We start from the raw sequence: 24003 nt of genomic DNA on the forward strand, positions 1-24003 counted from the left end.
ACTGGGCACCTTCATTACAAAAATTGGCAAAAAATCTATAGTTCCATATAGTGCCATAGTGCCACTACTGGTCCATTAAATGACTTAGCAAGAAATGGTTTCCTCACTGTAAGGATAAATTGTTCACTTACTCAGGGTTTTAGGTTTCCTTCATTTGAATAAAAATATCAGAAAAAGATTGGGTGGACCTTCCTAGATGGACCCTTCAGCAGTTTTAGAAAACGCTAAAGCTATGCCCGAGAGGCATGATGCAAAGTCTTGTCTCCTATGATGGACAGAGACCAGCCTTGCCAGTTTTGATGACCGTTTTCCCTACCTATATACTTTGGCCAGAAGAATGGTACTGTGCAGCAGGTAGGTGGGTGACAAAGGGAGATGTTGTATTAGCTTCTACCAATGAAGGTCTTTAGTATATTTGGAAATGTCATGTTTAACGCCTATGCTAGTTTTGTGTGTCATTTCCTTGCAACTATGGTTTTGCTTTTAGATAAGCCATTGGAAGATGGAACCATACATATCAATTGATGGTCTGAAGTATTGATACCAAGATCACACAAAAAAATCTATAAACTCACTCAGATCCCCTGATCATTTAAGTTTATAACTATGAAAGAGGGAAGTTGCATAGAGCATGTTGTCGACTTTCTTGGGGATACAAAATAGTAACTGACTTTGGAAATCCAATTAAGCAGATTGATTCATAAAAAGCAACCCACAATAGCTAACCAGCCAAGAGAAGTGCTATAGACAGAGCCATAACCATAACTGACCAAATGGGGCAACAATAATTTCATGTCTATTGACATATTTTGGTGTGACAAGCTTAACTGTCAATCAGCACTTCAGATCATCATTGTGACATCAAATCCTTCCACAAACAAAAATTCTTAAGAGAGTTAGTAGTACAAAAATGTGCCGATCTGTAAGATCTGTAGAGGCGGTGTTTAAATTGCATATAAAGCATCTTCAAAAATAGCCTCAAATAAAAAAGACTTTCATACGGAATTATATTCATAAAACGGTAAACCTGACTGCAAAGGGCAACAAAAATGTTTCTTTTTCTTTCAGACACTTTCATCATGATATTCTATAAAGAACTGTGGTTTAAATTAAATTGAACATATTTTAAATAAATGTTATCAAATATAGATCTAAAAACCCATAAAAGAAGTAATTACTGGACCAGAGAACATTATGTACTATTATTTTTTTTTTCCTGTGGACAATTCTTCACAACGCTAAAGAAATTTGCATGGGATGAGTTGTAGAAAAATAGCTTCTGGCTAAAATGTTTGACATCTCTAATTTCACGCTTGAAAAGATTGAGTTTGTGCTGACAACCCCAACAAAGAAGAATGCAACAAATAGACTCGGAGAAGAATGCCAGTTCCTTAAAACTGCAATTTTTGCGTTTTTTTTTTTTGTTACTAATAAAAGGTATTTGCGAAAAAGGTCTGTTTGGTGCCCTTCACATAAACAGATTTATTTTATATACAAGGGAGGTGCGAAATTCAGCAAGCCATAGCCACTGGTTATCAGCAAGTGTTTTGCACTTTGCATACTTTAAAGCAAAAAAAAAATATCTTAAAAAAGGTGCATGTGAAAAAATTGAATGTTAATGTTAACTTCTCTAGCAGGCAGCAAGTCCTCACTTTGCTCTCTTCAGCAGAATCTTCCCATCTGGCAAATGTCAGATGCCTGGTTGTGCGATTCTCCTGTGTGCTCTGTGATTTTTCTTCCCACTGGCCCCTGCGTCCATATTGTGCTATGAATTGAGGTAGAAGCTGTTGAACAGAGCCCGTGTGCACAACAGGATACAAAGGCATCTGACACACCTTGAATTGTCAGATGCTGAAATTCTGCCAGAGGCTGTAGCTTTTGAAGGTGCAATGTTAGTACTTAGAGTCTATTAGGAGGTTTTGTTTTTGCAAACAACCTTTTTTAAGGATTTTTTTTAAGTGACAGAGTTGTTGTAAGGGCATAAATGATAAAATCTGATGGTGCTATAACATTTTCTTAATACATGAATCTGCAAATGTTTTACTATATACCACTGTTATTCTGTCGCATCATTTGCTATTCAATAATTCCAGCAAAATACATTTCGTGCAACCCGGTAAAGGTATCCACAAAATTAGATAATGGTCTCCCAAATTTACTATTTTTGGTGGGATCAGGCAATGGTTTAGTGTTTATTGTGCAACTGCAGAAATTGTTGGCATCAGCTCGTCTGGGAGAAGAGTGATCTTACAGGTTACAAAACCTTGATTGATCGCAATGTTTTGTCCCAGATAAGCCAAAGCTAGAGGTGTATGCAGAACACCTAACTTTCATCTTTGAATAGAACTGGACATAAATGGTCTTCTGCTGTTCATGTTAGAGAATAATAGGCTGGCAAATATGTCTGGGGTGGTCATATCATGCCTGCATAGCCAGACGTCTTCTAAAGAGGAATGATAGTTTTACTCTGAAGTCATACTAGGGTGTCATTTGTACTAGAGCCGAGGACCGGAGCTGGACTTTATAATCCAAATCTGGATAAGGTCATATCTTGGACCACACTCAGTGAAAGGTCAAATACCTACTGTACTTTCAATAAATTGTATTTTAGAGTGCTCGCACAGGCATGCTTTGGGGTTCATATTAATCTGCTCAATGATATAATCATTACCAGAAGGCACAATTTGTGCCTGGGGCTCCCCAGCATCGTATGGAAACAAAGACTTTATTTAAGCACTGCAATCATAATTATTATTGCGACAACTTAGTAAACAAATGATTGCCATATGCTGCTAAAGTGCCCTAGGTTTTTGTTGCACTTATACGTGGTAGCTGAACTCAAAATGGTGGCCCTCTAGGTTCCTGGTGGGCACCTGCACTAAAGCTAGATTAAGTAATATATTGCTGCCAGTGACAGATTTCAATACACTATTGGATATCTAAACAGAATGGTGTATCACTTGTGATGGATTTTGTTTTTAAATATCCACAGAAAGCCATTCCAATCCACATCCTGTTATAGATATACAGTGTACTTTTGACAGACCATTCAGCTGCATTCCATGATAATAAAACATATCAAGTCTACAAACATATGTTAGTAGGCACCAGACTAAAACCACATATATGTTATACTGGAACTATGAAAGAAACATGAAAGCGACTAGACCTTGTAATTTAAACGTCTTTCTTCTTTCTAACCATGTTTTATTATTTTATTCTTAGAACATATTTCTTGGAATGTCTTCTGGAAGCATTTGTGGGGCCAGGGCGAGTGGAGCAGCCAGATAAGGCTTATTTTATGAGCATATTAGAAATAAAAATTGTATTTAGTCTGTAGTACGATATTGCAACGAGAAAAATGATTTGTTGAGCTGCACTTATCTTGTGCTGCTAGACCTGTACAACTTAAATGAGTTGTAATAAGCAAGTGGTACGTTTTCTAAGCTTTTAAAATGTTTTTCAGTTTTACACAGCAAAGTTTAAAATTTTTAGGACTTTTTGTGAAATTCACTGCAACCTTTTCTTAATCTTATGACATCACCATGTTAGTTATAAAAAACTGGAGATGGAAGGGTTGCCAACCATCCAGAGACACAGAGGTAAAAAATAAGGACAATTTAAAAAAACACAAAGGAAGTGTATTTACTGTGTCCTTCCAAACCACGGGGTGTTATATATACAATGTTCTGGATCTATTTTTAAATGGGACATGAAAAAAATTATCAAATAATAAAAGGGTTGCATACATTTCCATCCACATTAGTCAATCCAACATCTGGGTCCTAAAACATTTTTGATGTAGAGTTTCTCTGTCATTTTCCAGTTGTATGGGAAAAAGCAGCCTGCCACAGATTCTCAATAGGATTTAGGTCTGGACTTTTATTGAGTCATTCTAACACACTTAGGTTTTGGTTTTGAACAGTGTAACTTTGGCTCATGGTCATTGCCAAGCTTGAAGTAAACCTCCATCCAGTCTCAGCTGTCTTGTAATGTGAAACAAGTGTTCCCTCAAAACTGCTGTGCATTTGACTCCATACATCTTGACCCAAGTCTTGACCATGTTCCCAATCCCTGCTGATGAGAAGCAGCCCATAACTCATATTTCACAGGGTGATGAGCAGGGGTGTATTTTTGCAATACTGTGATGGAGATTTACAAAAACAAGAGCAAACAAAATCTGGTGAAGTTGTGTATAGTAACTAATCAGCATCTAACTTTAGCTTGTTCGAGTAAGCTTTGACAATAACACCTAGAAGGGGCTTGGTTACTATGCAGAGCTGCACCAGATTCTGCGTGCACCAGTTTTATAGTGTTTTGTGCAAAGTCCAAAAAGATCCAGTTTAATCTTATAAGATCAGATAATCCTTTTGCAAAATGATTCTAGTGTTATCTAACTGAGTTTAAGATCGAGGAAGCATTAATGTATAGATAACACCTTTTGGCATTTTAAAGTTCTTGCTCCATCTTGAAGAGCTCTCCAATGGATTTACGGGTTTTGATCTTAACTACCACTTGTTTGAACTACATTGAGAGTGAACAAAAGGAAAGAAAAATGAGGAGATAGAGGTGTCAAGCCAATCCTTTAAACAGCTTAGGAATTTATTTTATATATAAGTATAAAACAACTAAGTATATAAAAACTTACGTGAACAATGTTGGAGCACTTGCAGTGTGCTATAGCGGGAGGGAGCTTCCATGTGCAGTGTCACAGGAGCACTGAAGGACCGTCGGAAAGTCTCTATTGAGGGATCCACGAGTGCTGTGTGTTTGCTTCAGCTGGAACCTCAATAAGCCTCATGGAGAAGTTGGCTGTGTGTCTCTGGGTGGGAGTAATCCTGGGCTGTCAAACTCGGGAGCTGTCCACATGCTGTCTGGCCAATCAGAACACGTTTCAAAGGCATGGCTGATGAAGAAGACGAGGCCGTGCCTTTGAAGTGCGTTCTGATTGGCCAGACAGCTTATGGGTGGCTCTTCAGTTTAACGTCCCTGGACCACTCCCAGCTAGACACACAGCCAACGTCTCCATGAGGCTTATCGAGGCTCCAGCTGCGGCTAACACACGGCGCTCGTGGATCCCTCAATAGATAAATTCCTAAGCGGTTTAAAGGATTGGTTTGATGCTTCTATCCCCTTCTTTTGCTTTCCTTTTGTTCACAGTGATCGGGTTGAATGAATGAATGAATAAATGACTTGTATAACGTGAAAAATATGAACTGAATCACCTCAAGGCTGGTTCCCCAGTCCGCACCTGAAGCAGCCTCGCTCCCTTTACAGCCTCCATTTGGAGACTTTTTTAGAGACTAATTTTTAGGGGTTCATCCCGGAGAACTTTCAGTCCACTCACATGGTTGCACCTTCATGTATCAGCATGCAGATGCATGCCTTTTCATTTAAATTTTAAACTTTAATCTTTTTCATCAGATGGTTTAGCGTGGAACATTATACAAATATGTGTTTCCTCCTAATGTCATTACAACACTGAGAGTGACACTTTATCATAATGGCCATGCAGGATAGATTGAACTCAGGTCAACAGGTCTCAGCAATGGAGCCAAAGATCTATAAGATGTCCGCTGGTGATTCATAACATTATCAAATACTACAATATAACTTTTGGCAGGTTTCACTTGCATTAAAAAATGTCTTATGACTATTCTTTGCACATTGCTCTTTATACTACCTTCCCAGTTTTGCGAACTAAACTGATAAGTCAAATGCAGGAACAGCGATATTGTAAAGCAATAAGTAATTTCCTCTTTAGAATAACTACAAAGTATAATGTAAACCTGAAAAATACTCATGGTAACTTGTTTGCAAAGTTTAAAATCTAGATCCTGGGTCTTTACCTATCAGGAGTTCTCCTCTTCCCGTTTTCATTCACATCAAGAAGCAGTTCTGATGAGTCAACAGGCGAGTTGGTGCTGGCATCCAGGAGCAGCTGCTCATGCTGAGCCAGGTATTGGGCTGGGTTTTGCTTGGCAAGTCTTGCGCAGTGCAGAAGTTCCCGTTGCAGCAGAGGCAGATTGGCCTATGAAATATACAGAAGACACAGAGGTAACAGCTTGTTACAAATTCTGAACTCCGGAAAGCATGTCATTTTATTCTCAAATCCCTGTAACAGTTTGACAGAATCTATAATCATTCTTCCTTCTGTTCTTTACTCCATGCAAAGCTGCTATCACCAGGGTAAAAGAGCAGAGGAACCGTCTGCGCTATTAATGTTAAGGTTATTTAATGGCAATAGTTTGTCTACTGCAGGTTGTTTATTAGCGAGTACTAGTATCTTTACATATGCATTACATTTACAACATTCTGTGACTTTGTTTAATGATTACATTACACAGTGATAGTAGTTATGCACAGTTCCCCAAAAAACATATATTAGTCAAAGTCCCCTAAAGTGTATTTAAACCCAGAAATAAATATTTTTTACAATGCAGCTCGTTTTCTTTCGGGCTTCTTCAGTTCTTTTCACCCAATGATCCAGACAGTAAAGCTGGGTACACACAATCCACATGTAAGACAATGTAACATGAATAAACCAACATTCTGACAGTGTGTACAGCTGCGTGTCCAACAGGAGCCGGTCTCATGCCCAACTTCTGTTGAATATGGGCATGCTGGAAAACCAGCATCTGACCAGCAGCCATTGGCTGTGAGCACTGATAAGTGTGTTCTGGCGGTTGGGGGAGGGGGCTATCCCCCTGTCAGAATACAATAGCCCAACAGTGGGGGGAGATCGATGCACTAACATTGCTTAGTTAGTATGGCGACCTCTCAGGCTATAGCTGGTAGTGCTGATTGTGAGGAAATTTTCCAAAACACTCAAGGTAAGCTTTTAAAATACTTAATATTTCTGTGCTTTTACCTGAAACTTTTAAAAAAAAATGTTAACTGAGGTTTAAAGGTGGGTGGGCCATTTACATGGCCAACAGAACATATTTCCCAAAAATACACCCAGGTATGTCTACCTGTATATGTCCACCTAGTCTGTGGATAAGTGTTGGTTGCGCACTGGACCCCAGGGTAGACAGAAGGTTCAAGTCAGAATAATGTAGTCATTTCTAAGGGAAGCCCCTCTGTCAACCGGGGGTATTCCAAAGGGTCCCTAAAGCAGTCTATAGAACATTAGAAAGATGAGAGCACTACCAAGCTTGAGTTAGCCCAGTAAGAATTTTATTTAATGACATAAAATTTACAAACAAATGTCTGACTCAAGATGAGGATGGAGTTTTGAGCTCCCGAAAACGTGATCTATTTTTGATTTTGTGCTGTGAAATAAAATTCTTACTGGACTTGTTCAAACTTTGTGGTTCTCTCATCCTTCTAATGTTCTATATCTAGTCTGTAGATGTCAGTGACTGAGTTTTGGTGTACTATAAGCAATACTCCTTTTAAAAAACAAGGATATTAGGAGTTTTGTGGAATCCCCCCACCCCAACCAAATACAGTTAGCTGCATGGAGTGAATGTTCGCTTACACATAAAAAAGGAGAATATAGACAGAACTGTACAGCTGTTACTTGGTTAATGAGACACACGTTACATTGTATACTAAGCTTGTTCAGACATAGGTTTAATGTGTTATTGTGTGTAGGTGACAGATCTCTTTTAAAAGTTATTTTATGTTTCCATGATAAAGCCCTAGCTCTTCTTTGCCATGAACAGTGAAGCTGACAAGTGGGGATGTTATCCTTTGCAAATCCGATAATATTTCACAGACATCAGAAAGACAGAAGTATTATTCTAAGAAAATACATTTATTTCTGCAGTCTCACAAAGACAAATTCCTGAATGGTAATTAGGAAAAATGACTAACATGCTGCCCATGTTGTGTACAGATGATATTTGGCAAAGGACAGCTGTATGTGAGCCAACTGCTATTCACTGACTGCAGAGCAGCACATTCTATTTGAACCCTAAATTTAATATTTACATAAGTCATATGATAAAAATCCTGCTGTAAAAAATATGAAACTTGTACACAGGGTCGGACTTTGCGACTGAAAATGTGCGATCGGATCATGTTGTCAGAAAATCCGATCGTGTGTGACTTTTTTTGTCGGAATTTCCAACACACAAAGTTTGATTTTGTGGCAACAAAATCCAATCGTTTAAATTCCGTTTAAATTGTGTAGACATTTCCGATGGACAAAGTGCCACGCATGCTCAGAATTAATTATGAGATGAAAGCTATTGGCTACTGGCCTCTTTATAATCCCGCTGTACGCGTTGTATGTCACCTCGTTCTGATTTTCTGACAACTATGTGCAACTGTGTGTATGCAAGACAAGTTTGGGCCAAAATCCGTCAGAAAAAAGCAGACAGATTTTGTTGTCGGAATGTCCGACCGTGTCTAGCCCTGTTAAGTAAAGATTGCTATACTTAGCTATTCTGGATCCGCTCCGGTCCGGTCCCAGGCTGAGCTGTCAGTGGCGGCTTCAGTATGTAGAAGAGGCAGCCAACAATGGAGGCCCCATTGTAAGTCTATGGGTGACGTCACTTCACAGGCATTTCCCAGCCACTGTTGGCTTTATCCTGCACACAGAGGGCACCTCTGAACCACAGACTGGAGCGGCTTCAAAATAGGCAAGTATAGCAATCTTTTCTTTACAAGGTTAGATAGACTGGGCTTAGAATTGGGGTGGGAGTAGGTTTAGAGTGTGTTAATATTAATACGGGTATATTTCGTATGTAAGATTCAGGATGGCAGAATATTCATGCATTAGAGGAAATTAATGGAGTATAAAATGTAATTCTAGATAGAATAAGGCTGGGTTCACACTGCCACATGAAGCGGCTCACAGCAGGGGGTCCAGTGTGTCCCTGTTCACCATTTCAGGTCTGATTTCAGTCCACATTTTTGGCTGAATTTAGGCTTGAAATGGACCAGAAGACGCAGAGGACTCCTGTGCAATTCACACTGGAGCTGCTCTGGTGATGTGTGAATCGGATCCATTGAGAGCCAGTCACAATCTCCTGACATGTGAATTGGATGCGGTGAAACCAGCATCCAAATCACAATAGTGTGAATCCAGCCTTAGGCCAATGATTTGGACTACTGAAGACCCAATTACCATTTATAGCCATCTTCACATCTACAGGTATGAAAAGAGATGATAAAAGTAACATGTAAAAAAAAAAAAAAAGGTCTACCAAGTCACTTAAAGCTTGACTCCAGCCAATGTTTTTCTAATTTAGATACCGTGGGGAAGAATTAGATCTTCTGTCATGTTTTTCAGTGTTGTCTATGTTCCCTATGGGAGATACACTTTCTCGGTTTGTTCTGGTGACATCTTCCAATGGGACCACTGGTTCTGAAGACAACTGACTAGAGGAGATCTGTATTTCTGTCCCACTGGGAAAATCGGACTTCATATTCATGCTGAGACATCATGAGAGAAAGAGGAAAAACTATTTTTAGTTGTCTCTGGGAAATGAATAAAAGTTATGCATTCCAAAGGGGACATTTGTTCCAATGACAATTGTCAGAGTTTATGCATTTTTGGGAGATCTGGAGACAACAACAAAACCCTGAAGGCTAACCCTTCTCCAGTGTATCTAAAATCAAAAAAAATATGTTTGACTGGTGTTAACACTTTAAATGACACTAAAGAGCGCATCCATAGAAGAAGAAAAACCTTAAAGCTGTGTTTTTTTTTTAATAGCATGTTATACTTACCTGCTCTGTGCAATGGTTTTGCATAGAACAGCTAAAAATCCTCCTCTTATTGGGTCCCCCACTGTCTCTTCCCCCCTGACAAGGCTCTTGCTATGGGGGCACTCAAGCAGACTTGCTTCTGAGCTGCGCTTCTGTGAATGGACGTTGCCCGTTCAAAATACAAATCGTAGTTCATCCCTGCCAACGCTAGTTCCTCATTCGCTCACTGGCTGTTATTGAAAGTAGCAGGAGCCCATGGCTCCCACTGCTGTGTGAACCAACAAAAGCCCCTTAGTGCATGTGGCATGGGCATGGGGCCCTCGGGCAGTGCCGAGGACCCGAATGGTCAGTCTGCCCCTAGGTATTGGTCTCATGACGGTTTCAATAAAGCGACCCAGTCACCACATAAGGAACTTTGCTGATCCCTGCTTATTGTAGGTATTCTACACTTGGGGTTGTGTGAATAACTTCTCCTCCAACTGCACATTGTTGTTTCTCCGGGTGGCCCATATATGTCCTGTAGTGAAATACGAATCGGGGGGAAATACAGGGTGTGGCGGGAGGAGGTGTTATCCGAGGAGCAGCAAAGCACCGGAGATTAAAGACAAGGAGTGCCGGTAAGGGTCACTTTAACAGTGACCCAATTAGCACAAAAAATATTTTACGATTGTTTTTTCAAAATGCAGCCGAGTCCTCTAGTTTGAGCTAATGAAAAGCAGAAATGCTGCTATTGACAAATGTAAAAGTAAGTATGACACGGTTAAAGCATTCCATGCCTTCTTTTTTTTTTTTTTTAATTCAGCAATTCTATAAACATCTTCTTTCAATTTAAAAAAAAATGGTAATACAAAGCAATTTTGTTTGTTCTAGTTCTGGTGCCAGATTAGGTAATTAGGATGGTGTCTAATATCCTTCCAGTAAATGTTTCTCCATAAACGTAGAATGGAATCGCGGGTCTGCGGGTTGCATTAGCTTAATGAAAACAAGATTTTAATGCATATTGTTACAGCTGCGTTTGAATGCACTTATTAAGGCCCCGTGTTCCCACAACCATATGGTTTTTGTCATTAATGTCTCCTTTGAGGAAAAGCACTAAAATTAGAAAAAAAAAAGTTGCATCTTTGATTCCAGTGATCCAAAGTAAATGATATGGCGACCATATGGCGCACAGCTCTGATGGAAGAATGTGGAAGTGTCCTTGTAAGCTTTTTTTTTTTTTCTTTTTTTTTCAAATTTTTGTGGCAGCCAATTTGACCCTGAAGAGAAGCATATTTTTTTACATTTTTTTTTTTTTTTTACAAAGCAGAGAAACCATTCGTATTCACAGAGGAAATGATGATTAACATGATGAAATTCATAAAGAAAGCGTCCTTTTATGAAGAAAGCATGATGAGTGTTTTTGTAAACATTCATGTTTAATATTTTAAGTATGCAGTGAAATGGAAAACAAAAGCGTTCCCAGAAAAATGGAGATGATGAAAAAAAAAAAGTGTAACCCATAGCAACCAATCAGATTCTCATGTTCATATTTTTCCTGCTGTATAAGGGTGGCCATAGATGGTCCAGTAACGGCAACTGATGCATCAGATTCAAATGCTGACTATGCAAACTGGGACATAGCAAACATGTGCTAGTATCACTCACTATTATATGCATTTTTCAGCATGTTGAAAAATATTCAGGTGCATGATTGCTCAGTGTTCTTTTCTCTAAAGAAAAGGGTATGTTCCTTTTCAGATTATTGTAATTCAAGGGAGGACAGATGCTAGAGACATTCCTGGTGAGAAACCTGCCTTCAGCATTCCATAAACAACAATTCTGAAGAGCTGGACTAATTCCTTAGGCGCCTCCTCTAAGTGGAATCCACTAGCTCAGTGGGTGATCTCTCCGCTGATCCCCGCTGAGCAGGTGGATGACAGGTCCTGAGTGCACATAGACATAGTCCCACTCTCCTCTATGGGGCAACTGGATGGAAACAGAGCACCTGTCAGTTTCCATCTGATCTGCCTGATGGATAAGGAATAGGACCGCCATCCATCTGTTTTTGACGAGCAGGATCAGATCAGATGACGGCGAGTGTCAGCGGACATTCGCCACTCCATATAAGAGGGCTTGGAGGGTCCGATCAGGTCCACCTGAAAAACTGACAGGCGGACCTGATCGGACAGCCTGTGTGAAAGGGGCCCTGTTGCTGGCTATAGATACCACTTCTACTATAATAAAGATTTAAAGCGGTATTAAACCCAAAACCAAAAATACAATATATTGCTGATTACCAATCATTGAATGTGGTGGCTGAATTAGTTTTCTTATTCCCCCCCCGGTCACTGGGCCAGTAACACACTTCCTGTATTAGGATGCCTCCACTCTGGATTAAAGTGTTACTAAATCCACAACAGTAAAATCAGTTTGTATATGCAGTAAAGCATACTTGTTATACTCACTGTTGAACCTAAGTGGTTAATCCTCTGCATTGTGTAAAAAGGCTGTTTGATCCTGTTTTCTGTAAACCCCTCCTTCTTCCACTGTCCCCAAACCATCTCCAGATAGTACAGAGGGTAGGGGACCAGCTGCACATGCTCAGTTTGGTGTGAGAGAATTTTTTTTCTTGGGGGAGTGCATGTGATCAACATAGGACCAATCAGCACTGTCCAGACAGAGGGTCGTGGGTCCTGCAGCCCTTATAGAACAGTCAGAGCAGAATGGAATCCCCTCCTACAATATTTAATCAGACACTGATAGAAGTCATAAGACAGCTCAAACTGCTGATGAGAAAAGGGGTTTATATTTATTAAAAGAATTGTATTTCCATGTCCTGTGTGAGACCGGATATAGTGAATGCAGGGTCCTGGGTTTACTAACACTTAAGCACACAATGCATAGCAGACAACAGCATTGTCAGTCTGGGCAAGGGGACATTTGAGGTACTAGCAGATTTAGATACACTAACAAATTAAAGCTAAACTCCAGCTAACACTTTGCAAGCAGTAGTAAATGGTTTGTAACAGTAGAAAATGGCTTGTCTCAACCCAGTAACTGCTACATCTGCAGAAAAGCCCATGCTTTTAAAAAACAACAGACTTACTGTAAAAATAAAGGAAAAAAAGCCTAAAAATAAAACAAATGCAGCCACCATATTATAGAATTGGTAAGTGCATTACATTTTTTCTTTTGGGTTTAATACCGCTTTAAGCAGGAATTACATTAACCCATGTGTTTATGAAATGATTACATCAAACACTTGTTGACATTTCTTTACTAAAACACTTCAGTGCCTACATGTCTGCCATTTTTTGTAATTACGCCGAACAGATGAGTGTTGTGTGAGCTCTGTTAGTAAGAGTTTGGAATGTAATGTGCTTTACATATGTACTGCGGATATTTTGTGGGATGATGAAATAGGCACACAGCCTGAGGACACAGCAACTGCAAACTCTGTGGCTTAAGGCACATAAGAATTATGAAACATAACCACTAAATTATATAATTAAACAGATGCCATTAAAAAAAAAAAATGCTCTCCGGCTTGTGAAAGTTGTGTTTTTTTTTCCATATCTAGCTCTAACAGTCTGTTTTCCAAGCCTCCAGAATTTCAACCTATTATTGCATCTCTGCTCCTACCTGGAAGCACAAATAATTTTGATATTCTGATTCTGGGTTTGTTGAACAGTATTTAATTCTATAGTCCCTGAACCCCCAGAGTACACATAGCCTAGGAATATATTTACCATCAGCCCCAATCCAGAAATCTTACTGATAAAATGGATGTCACCAGCTTCTGTTCGTGGGCCACAGCCCACTTATTCATATAGGAAGGGATCTGCCATGAGTATGGGTACCCATAAAAAGTAATGTGCCTGTGGTGCACATGTGCAAAATGAAGGAGAAGTGGGATCCATGTTGGTGGAAAAATCACTGGATCAGGGCTAAAGGTAAGTATGAATCTAGGCTACCTGCACTCAGGTTGATGGGGGATTTAATAAAGGACAGCTTTGTCAAAGGTTAAAATACAAATACATATATAATTGTACTAAATTGTGATTTGATCTGCCTGCATTTCAAGTATGGGGTTCCATGAATAACACCACTAATATTAATAATCATCCAAATCACTTGAGGATTATAAATGGAAGAGATGTACCTAAAGAAAAACTACAAAATATTTTGGACATATCTCATACACCCAGCTTCTATCCCCCTACTGCCCACCACCACCACTATTATCAGCAATCTAATTATTTTAAGTTCAGTCCTTTCAATGAAAAACCAGCGAGATGGGCAAGACCAATCTTTGGTGCTGTAGTAAAAATTCCATTCCTTAGCTGGGGTCATCGCCTTCAAAGTGGAGTTCCACCCACCCGCTCCTTTGTCTCCTCCCTCCCTCCAGTGCCACATTTGGCACCTTTTCGGGGGGAACAGATACCTGTCTTTGACAGGTATCCTGTTCCCACTTCCAAGAGGCACAGCCGCTGCTGTTGATATCGCCGCTCGGCTCCCTCCTCCTCCCTGCCCTGCCGCCGGGCCAGTAGAAGAGAGGAGCAGAGCCTTGGGCATGCACAGTAGGGTTCCCGGCCTGAAGGTGTAAGGCTACCCTGCCAGGTTCCCTTACCCGCAATGGTGGCGGCAGAACCCGACAGCTTATGGAAACATCAGCTGCGGTGCCGACATCACTGGACTCCAGGACAGGTAAGTGTCCTATTGTTAAAAGCCAGCAGCTGCAATATGTTTTTAATTGTTTCAGCGGTGGGCAAACCTCCACTTTAATGATCAGATCAAAGAGTGAACATTACAGCCACCATTATGATAAATGTACATATAATCATCTCTTCTATAAAGTCCATCCTTTCTACCATAGCGCTGAAGCCCCCTAAATTTTTCACTAATGTCTCTTTTACGCCCTATAGCTGTAAATAACATAAAGAGAAGAGAAAGGGCAGAAAGTCACCCAGATAAGCACGTCAGTCACTGCGCAGTGCTTACACCTCAGATTTATTTTCCATTTTCGCTCTTAAAAAGCAAAACAGTAAAACACACATTTGTGACCTAGCAACAATAAGGTTTGAAATCCTTTCCAGACCAATGAACTGTGCAATACCTTCAAAAATGGGATGACAAAGGGTCGCAGTGGAAAGTTGGTCGCTTCTTGCAGTTTGGAATGAAATTCTTCAATTGTCAGCGTAGAATTCTGTTTGGTAGTGGAAAAAAATGAATAAGAGAGAAAAATGTAGTTTAATAGATTGTCATCATATTCAAAAGGTTAGCAGTAGACAAATATTACAGGAGAGGCACATATAAGTCTTAAATGAATGAAGTGGACATTTTTATTTGTTTAATGTAGAAGGGACTGTTAAGTCTAAGCCCTGATTCACAATGATGTGACTTTGAAATTGCGCTACTTCAGCGTGATTTCAAAGCCACAGATCAATGCGATTTGCACTGCCGATTTCATTGCAGCTTCCTACTTCATTTAACAGAAGTCTTTGGAACTGTAAAATTGCATGACAAATTGCACCGGCGTGAACAAGGGCTAAATGTGGAAAATGCTTGTGCAAAATTTAAAGCCCACCTCGGGAAATGTGAAAATTCCTCAATGCATACTTCCAGAGTTAACTCCTCGTTTAGGTCTAGAAGGCATCGAAAAGAAAATGTATTTCCCTGATTCCCCACTCATCCATTCTGCTAGACCAGTTCCTCTACCGTCTTTTCCCCTATGCCCCGTTGGTCTAAGGTCCTCAAGTCAACAAGACCAATACAGGGTCCATAGAGACAGTCCACCACTGGAGCATGGGGGAGCATCGTCTTACAGGAAAGCAGAGGATCAGGTAAGTAAAATGTTTTCACCCCCTAGACTTAAACAAGCAGTAAAACAAAAAATTCGGAATACTGAGGCATGCCAATAACTCTAGCAGGTGTATACAACAAGGCTAAAGAACCGGAAAGATCACATTGTCTTTTTTGTGCTATGTTTTGGGTGCATTGCAGAAGTGGTTTGTTAGAAGTCCTGCTTTTTGCATATTTGATGCAGTTTCCAGCAAAATGCACCTTATATAGAGCTTAATGATAATCACACATTTAATTCTAAACCCCTTAAAATTTTATCCAGACTTGCTATTTTAACAGAATCCCAGATGTAGTAAGCAGGTCTAATTAACATATATGTGTGATTTTTTTTTTCCCCAAGCCCCATTAACCACTGTAAAACTGAACAAATGTTCAGTTTGTTGATATGAAATATGAATATGAAAAATGTGTAACAAAACGCTGGTGTATGGCCAGCTTTATTGCATCTTGCCAATGTTTGAGCATCATGATATTTGGACACGGCCTGATAAATAGCTAATACATGTTGATATAGGCTGGCCAATGACTGGTGGATGTCTCTACAAGAACAATGGGGTTGATTTACTAAAACTGGGGAGTACAAAATCTGGTGCAGCTTTGCATCAGCTCGCAGGTTTTCTTTTTTTTTGGTCAAAGCTTGACTGAACAAGCTGAAGTTAGAAGTGGATTGGTTTCTATGCATAGCTGCAGCAGATTTTGCACTCTACAGTTCTATTAAATAAACACCAATGAGTAGTAAGACATCTGTTCACACCTACATTGCATTGGCACTTTGTTGGGACCTGCACAGAATTCTTCTGACTCTGCTAATAGGGTTTAGAGCTGTATGAGCCATGAAATACTTTCTATGTTTCCTCCACAAAAATATTGCAGCTCAATATATATATAAAAAAAAAAAGAAGATAATCCAACAAGCTAAAAAAACTATCAATAAAGGATGAACTGCTACCATAGATTCCCCATAAATCCTCAGAATTTACACATTTTTGCGAATATTAAACTTTTGGCCAAATAGTTTGTTGGCTCGCCATCATAAAAAAAGGACCAACCTATAGCCTTTTCTCCTGGTCAGCTTAATCATAAGCACCAATAACTTGAAAAAATAAATAACCCAGACCCCTTTCTATAAAAGGGTGGGCTCACAGCAGCCGTATTGTCAATGTATGTTGTAACTGCTAGGGACAGCTGACAATACTGTGCAGGGAGATATACAGATTTTATCCTTACAAATCAATGATAAAGACTTGCTTTCATGCTTGGAAACATTTTATATTATCTCATAGGCAAGTGCTACATGGCTGAGCCTCATCCAATCATTGCAAGCAAGATTAGATATATGACCGCTACTAGTAAGGCTAAGGACCTATACTTCCAGCAGTGCACCCGTTTTTATACCTGTAAAGTACGAGGAGTGTTCTCCATGTTGCCCCTATTTTGGGAGAACAGAACAGCAGATATGACCTCACAGGGGTGAAGTTTAACTAACACATCTTTTAGTAAGTGGGGTTAGACTGGGGCAAGGTATAGAGGGACCATGGACAAGAGGGTGGGGGAAACTGAGAACACCCAATTTTTAATACCAAAACATATTTGCCAAAAGCTAGACTGATTGCCTCAGGGTATCACATAGCTAAGCCTACAATAGGACTACATGTCCTGCTACACAAACACAAAAATGCTTTTTAAAAACACTATATAATTTTATGAAAGGACTACATCAAATATATGGAAACTGAAAAATTAGCAGATTCCGTAAAAAGCAAAATACTGTATATACAGTAATTGATTAATCTGAAAATCCTCCATTATGGGCAGGGTCAAATTTCCACCACTGGAGCCTCTAAAGCACACATTTGGCATACAAAGCCTCTCTCTGCTAGGGGCATCTGTTCTTTGTATATACAGCATAATATATACATAATATATATATCTATATAGATAGATATATAGATAGATAGATAGATAGATAGATAGATAGATAGATAGATAGATAGATAGATATTATACTTTTTTTTTTTAACCTAACAGGTAACAAATAAACTTATAAAAGATGACTATTTTGAGTGAGTGTAGCAGATATCTATGCAATGTAAAGGAACCTCTTATCTTCGGACACTACAGGCACGGGCCTTCTGAGTCTTATGGTAAATATAGCCCTGAATACCAATGGGTTTAGCAGTATCATTTACAGCGATGTTACTAGGGGCAAGAAAAGAAATGAAAATGTGTGTTTTTTTGCCAATCCCCCTCCTTTAGGTCACCAGGCCTGGCTTTAAATGGAAAATGGCAGGTTAATCCATGAGGAGCTGCACTCCACAGCACCAATATTTTTTTTTTGTATTTCTGGTTGAAGAAAAAAAATAACTCACTAGACACTATACTCGTTGTTGATAAGGAGATGGTTATACTTTACAGTAAGTGCACTTTAAATGTATACTTGCCAAAACTCTGTTAAGTTGTCACATATATCTACTTCCTTAAGATTACAAAAATAAATCAAAGCCAGAAGAGGGTCATTCAATTACAGGTATTTTACTACTTATCGCCTGTTAATTCTTTTTTCTTTGCATACTCTAAATGTGTTATCTGATGAAAGAAGCTGTATAGTACATAAATCTGTCAGCACATCATTTCACTATTCATAAGAAAGGATGTAATCTTGGACACAATGCAGAACAGAATAACACAATGCAGCCAGTAATTAAACATATTCCAGCAATAATGTGTATGGATTTCTCCTTGTTCTACAACATGGAGCTGTGAATAGGCTGTACCTTTCATTATTTAGTTACTGTCATCTGTCAATTTTATATTATTTTTTTTTAATTAAAAATTGAAAGTCCTGTATTTTATGTTCTGTTTCAAGGTTTTCACAAGAATAAGTATGTAACCATGCATATAAATGCCTGCGGACTACAAGGTATCTCTTGTTTCCAGTTAAACAGGCCATTGATGGTGTAGCAGCTCCACCTATTTTCTTCATGTTTTGTAATGGGGGTGGCTCATCTTAGATTCATTCAGACTTGTAAATGAATAAAACATTTCAATCGAGGACAGACAAACCCAGAAAGCCAGGTAGCCAAGGTGCATATTATACTAATGATGACACTTTCCTTTTATTAACCTTTTTTCTTTTTATCATTTACAGCATTTGAACCTAAATCCTTCTTGGTTCCTGGAACAAACTGGCTTAACTTGAATGCTATAGAATCTTGTGCACACTTAGTGTTCAAAATTATAAAATAATAAGAGACATTTCTTGAAGTTGGAGCTTTTTACAATTGATTCGTCACTTTTTCCTAGCCGCTCGTGGTTGAATGCTGGTAGCTTCAAATGGCCTCCTACTGTGTGCCCTACAAATATACTGTGACGCCTGCCAAAAGATGTTAGTAAACTTTATCAGAAGACAACACCCACAGATCTAAGGAAGAATATACCCTAAAAAATATCCCATTGGCAATAACAGGCAGCAATAAATCTGCCTATCCATGTGCACCAAAGGCAGTAAGTAGCCTGCCCATATTTAAAAAGGGCTTTCCTTGACCCTATAAGGGCATCTTTATATGTTAATTATGATCCCTCTAAGTGTCTCATTTGAAGAAACATGTTAATCCTAGAAAAATGTACAACACATACATGATGATCACTGTCTTGAAATGAAATTCTGTTCACCGAAGACTTAAGGCTTGCATTGTTATCTGTCTGTTGCAAATACCAAGGCTCATTGTTGAATGCTGTCAAACCAGAGTTGACCAGTAACCATTTCAGTGACCCTTAGAAAATCTGAATCGATCGCCCTGTCTATTCTTCTGCATAACAATAAAAACATGGCAGAGGTTTTAAGCTTTCACACACAACGCATCCAAAAGAAAAATTGGTTGTAAATTCACAATTCTTCTTAGTTATGCTTCTGTCCCTCAAACAGATGACTTTTCATGGAACTGTATAGCATAATCTCCTTTTCATCGGAGGTAAAAAATAACCAAACACTTGCGATTAATTGGAAGTATTGCTGTATAGACTTAATTACTTGCATATATACGTGGCTATTTTATAACCACTGTGTGTGGTCTGACCACACCAACACAACCGATTACTCAACCATATAATATACTATAATATTTGGCAATTTGATGCTCTATTCTAGCAATGCAATTTTTCCATCACCAAAACAAGGGATTTACAAAACTTTAATGGATAATACAACATAAATCTATCATCTTGGTTATTCACTACCTGATCATTACCAGATGGTTAGTAGATGGTGGTTGATCAGAATTCAAAGCTGATATATCCTTACGCAGAGCAATTATTAGATAATTAAACCTGCAGTGAACCAATCTGTCACACAGAATAAAAAAATGTATATGTTGCCCAATTTGGAAGATCTTTACATCTGTGCTCATGCCTGAGCCTCTTACGGATGACATAAAATGATTTAATGCAGGTATGCTCTTTATTTGAAACGTGAACACCATGGTCTGAAGTCCTGCCATGGATGGCTCATCTCTGCATGCAACTCATACAAAACAAGGACTGTGTCAATTTTCTTACCACTAATCCAAGCACAAGTGTGCGGACTCTTTCCCCAATTTCTGGTGAAATGTCATTGCCAAACTGCTGTAATGTGGTAAGGAATCTCTTCAATTTACTGAGCTGCCGTGCACCACATGCTGGAGGCAACTGCTGATTTGCCAGCGAGGAAGAGGAGGAGGACGAAGGTCCATTACTAAAGCCATTAGGAGGGGATGGAGCTCCATTCAGTGCTGTTGGTGAATGACTTGTGCCATTTGTTACTGTTGAATAAAGCAGAACATCGTAATGGTTACTTCTAGTAAACTTACTATTACTTACTTTTACTTACTTACTATTAATATCGTTAGAACATTAATACATATTAAAATCTCAATGAAGTAAAAACCTCTTGGGCATGTATCTTTTTAAACACTTAACTCCCATTTGAAAATAATGGAATAGACATTAAAAAAAAACTACAAAGGCATATGTTACAAAACAAAAAGAGGGGTGAACAAAAGGGGGCAAGTACAGAGAAAATAAAATGTATTTTCAGTGAAGGCATGTTTTGGTACATACAATTGTTAGGTTTATAGGATATTCGTTTTTATTTGCTTGCCTTTCTCCTATTTTCATGAAGTTGTTTTATATACAGCATTCTCACAATCAAATAATGGCTACTGTACTTCAGATAATACAATTATGCACCATTACACTATGACTACTAAGATAAAAGAATATGCTACACACAGGTGTTGAATTACTAAAGGTGAATAGACTATACACACTTTGCAAGTGCAGGTGCACTCATTTTCCACAGAGCTTAGTGAACAAGGTAAAGTTCTGCTGATTTCCATCATCCAATCATGTGCAAGCAAAACATTTATTTTTTTTCCTTGCACCTGATTGCGTATTCTTTACCAAGAAAAACTTCATCACATTCACCAAGCTCTGCGGAAAATGAGAGCAATTTTACTTGCAAAGCACACAGCCTATTTGCCTTTAGTAAATCAACCCCAGAGAGTCTATTGGCCAATTAGACTAATAAGACCTCGGGAGTAAAAAAAAAAACATTTCTTCTACTGATCTGGATATAGATGGATTGTTGTTTATGGCACACAGCTGCATAAAGATCAGTAATACAGCGATGAGTACACAGACGTAAAAACAAAAATAGAAATGTTTACGTTTGAGTGCAGCAATTTGCACACACGTGTTTATGCATGTTTACGTAGACACACATATTATACACACTGCCAATAAAGAAGAATTTTACATGTGTATACACATTTATGCAAGGTCTTTACAGAACATTTTACTCAGGATCTGTCAACAAGAACCTGAGTATTTTATTATTATTATATTATTATACAGGATTTATGTAGCGCCAACAGTTTAACATCGTTTAACAAAATGAAGGCAGACATTTCAGTTACATTAAATTTGGTACAAGAGGAATCAGAGGGGCCCCCTCATTAGAGCTTACAATCTAAAAGGAAGGGTCAATTGATACAAAAGGTAATAGCTGCGGGGGAGAAGCTGATGGAGGAAGTAAAACAGTGTATTAGTTAGAAGCAGAATAGGCTTCTTTAAAGAAAAGGGTTTTCAGGGATCATCAAAAGATGGATAGATTAGGGGACAGTCGTACAGATTGGGGTAGGGAGTTCAAAAGGATGGGAGAAGCTCTGCAGAAATCCTGGAGGCGAGCATAGGAGGAGGTGACAAGGGAGCTAGAGAGCAGGAGGTCTTGGGATGACCAAAGAGAGCAGCTTGGTTGGTATTTTTGGGATAGGTTAGTGATGTAGCTGGAGGCAGAGTTATGGATGGCTTTGTAAATTATTGTTAGTACTTTGAATTTTATTTGCTGAGTGAGTGGAAGCCAGTGGAGGGATTGGCAGAGAGGGGTGGAGGACACTGAATGGTTGGTAAGGTGGATGAGTCTTGCAGTGGCATTCATTATGAACTGAGGTGGGATAGTCTATGTAAAGATAATCCAATGAGGAAGGATTTGCGAGGCGAGAGATAACCAGGGAGTGAATCAGAAGCTTGGTGTTATTAGTTAAATTGGCGTATTTTAGAAATGTTGTGGAGGCTAAGGTGGCATTATTGCGACGGGGATTGGATGTGGGCCTGAAAGGACAGTTCAGAATCCAAGGTTACCCCTAGAACCCTGGCATGTGGGGATGGACTGATAGATGTGTCATATATTTTGACAGAAAAATCAGGGGAAGGGGCATGTGGGGGAGGAAATAAACATCAGTAAATTATTACGTCCGTAAGAGTAGTTGTAGAACACAAACACTGCAGAGTACTACACAGAAGGAAGCACTGCATGCATATGTAATGGGTAAATATGCCTGCCCCTATGTACATATGTATTTAAAATGTATGAATTTAATTTTTTTAAACATTAACATTTACATGTTTTTCTTTCAAATTAAAGATAAATTCCAGGCAGCTAAATACACAGCTAAAAACCAACAAAGAATCACCAGATTTGAAAGTCCAATATCAGGTCAAATACAACCAATGTGAGATCAGTGCACCCCCTTCTTCACAGCTTCTAAAATAATTGGAAACAAAACACCATTTTAGCTCCAGAGTTAACTTCTGGGTGACGTCCCCTCTTTGTTTTAGGTGCTTCTCGCCCCACCACGTTGGTAAAGAACTAGTACATTCAGCTGTTACTCCAGAAATTGTGCAGCCCAGGTCCAAATAACAGGCGCAACTGAACTCTTTGACCGTAGGTTCCAGTGGTTTACCTCTAATCCAACAATAATCCAGTTGCAGATACCTGAACTGTCTTTTGTCGCAAAAGGTTTCTAATTCTGCTCCAACAATCTTACGATTCACAAATGTACACCACATTGCATAACCAGACAGGTGACACCACTATTCTCTGTTTCAGTTTTTCAGCATCGCTGGTTACCTGCTCATTCACTGAATATTGAATTGTGCCATGATGGTGCCAGGGATACATCTACTGACACACCTCTGATGCACTTGGTGAAGTTGTGGATAAAAATCAAATGACTGGTGCAGATTTTCTACATCCAGTTATTGCTATAATGCAGCCCAAAAAGCCAAGAGGCCCATAAGCTGTAAATACGGGTGCCACATTTACTGCACAGTAGACATTGCCACTGGGGCACTATGTGGATTTATTAACATAGCAAACACTCAAATAACAAACTCCATATTTGACATATTTTCAATGTCTAGTCACATTTTTAATTTTGACTTAATAAGTAGGCTAGTGTATATAACTGTATTTCATCTTTAGCCCTTATAAATATCTTTAGTCGGCAAATGTAAAATCCATATCTTATAGGCAACAACGCTGTTATAAGTCTGTATGATTTCCTAGAAGACTCCAAGTTTCTAACAATGTCTTAAAGTGCATCCCTTTGCCAGAAAGAATAGCTGAATGTCACAGCATACAATTCATAATTTTCCAATTCATGAGGCTTGACTAGCCATTTCAGCGGCATTAAACCAGCAGGATATACTCTCCTGAATGTCCCATCAAAGTATCTTTATAAAACATCTATTTATTCACAGCAAACCATTTGCACAATTTATCCTAAATATAGCAATCATGTTTACAGCCCAAACAGGCGGCAATGACAAATTGGTGGGGTAGTTACCATCCTATAGTTCTACAATTTTCATGATGATGTCATTCATACAGCAGTCACAGGCTCATGGGTAAACAGAGCAGAGCTGTTTCTCTAGACCCGGGCAGTTTCATGCTATAGAAAACGATGGTTTCTATTCTGTGTATGCTTTTCAGTAAGAAATACCATGTCCTCATTTTTTAAGCCATTACATGAAAAATGACGATGAATGATGAGGAAGGGTATTTTTGAAATTAAGTCTTTAGGTATTGTGCCAGCGACAAGATATGTGCAGTCTGTCAGCATCTTCAAGGTAGAAAATTGTGCATACGAGTCAATATGAGTTGAAAAGAATCAAACTGTGCTC

The 24003-nt window shown here is 39.0% G+C and overlaps 1 protein-coding gene across 7 annotated transcripts in view; it reads right to left on the reverse strand.

Annotated features, from left to right (window-relative positions):
- The window catches only part of RUNX1T1 (RUNX1 partner transcriptional co-repressor 1), a 208730-nt gene that overhangs the window by 44332 nt on the left and 140395 nt on the right, over positions 1-24003 (reverse strand). For all 7 annotated transcript variants that reach the window (XM_077493016.1, XM_077493015.1, XM_077493019.1 and 4 more), the window contains 3 exons: positions 20059-20300; positions 14759-14848; positions 5850-6031 (listed from right to left, as the gene is read on the reverse strand). In XM_077493016.1, the coding sequence (XP_077349142.1) occupies positions 5850-6031; positions 14759-14848; positions 20059-20300 (514 nt within the window). The remainder of the gene's footprint in view (positions 1-5849; positions 6032-14758; positions 14849-20058; positions 20301-24003) is intronic.

The sequence above is a fragment of the Lithobates pipiens genome, unplaced genomic scaffold (genome assembly GCF_037356315.1).
Source record: "Lithobates pipiens isolate NorthernLeopardFrog02 unplaced genomic scaffold, aLitPip1_a1.2 Scaffold_19, whole genome shotgun sequence".
Taxonomy (NCBI): domain Eukaryota; kingdom Metazoa; phylum Chordata; class Amphibia; order Anura; family Ranidae; genus Lithobates; species Lithobates pipiens.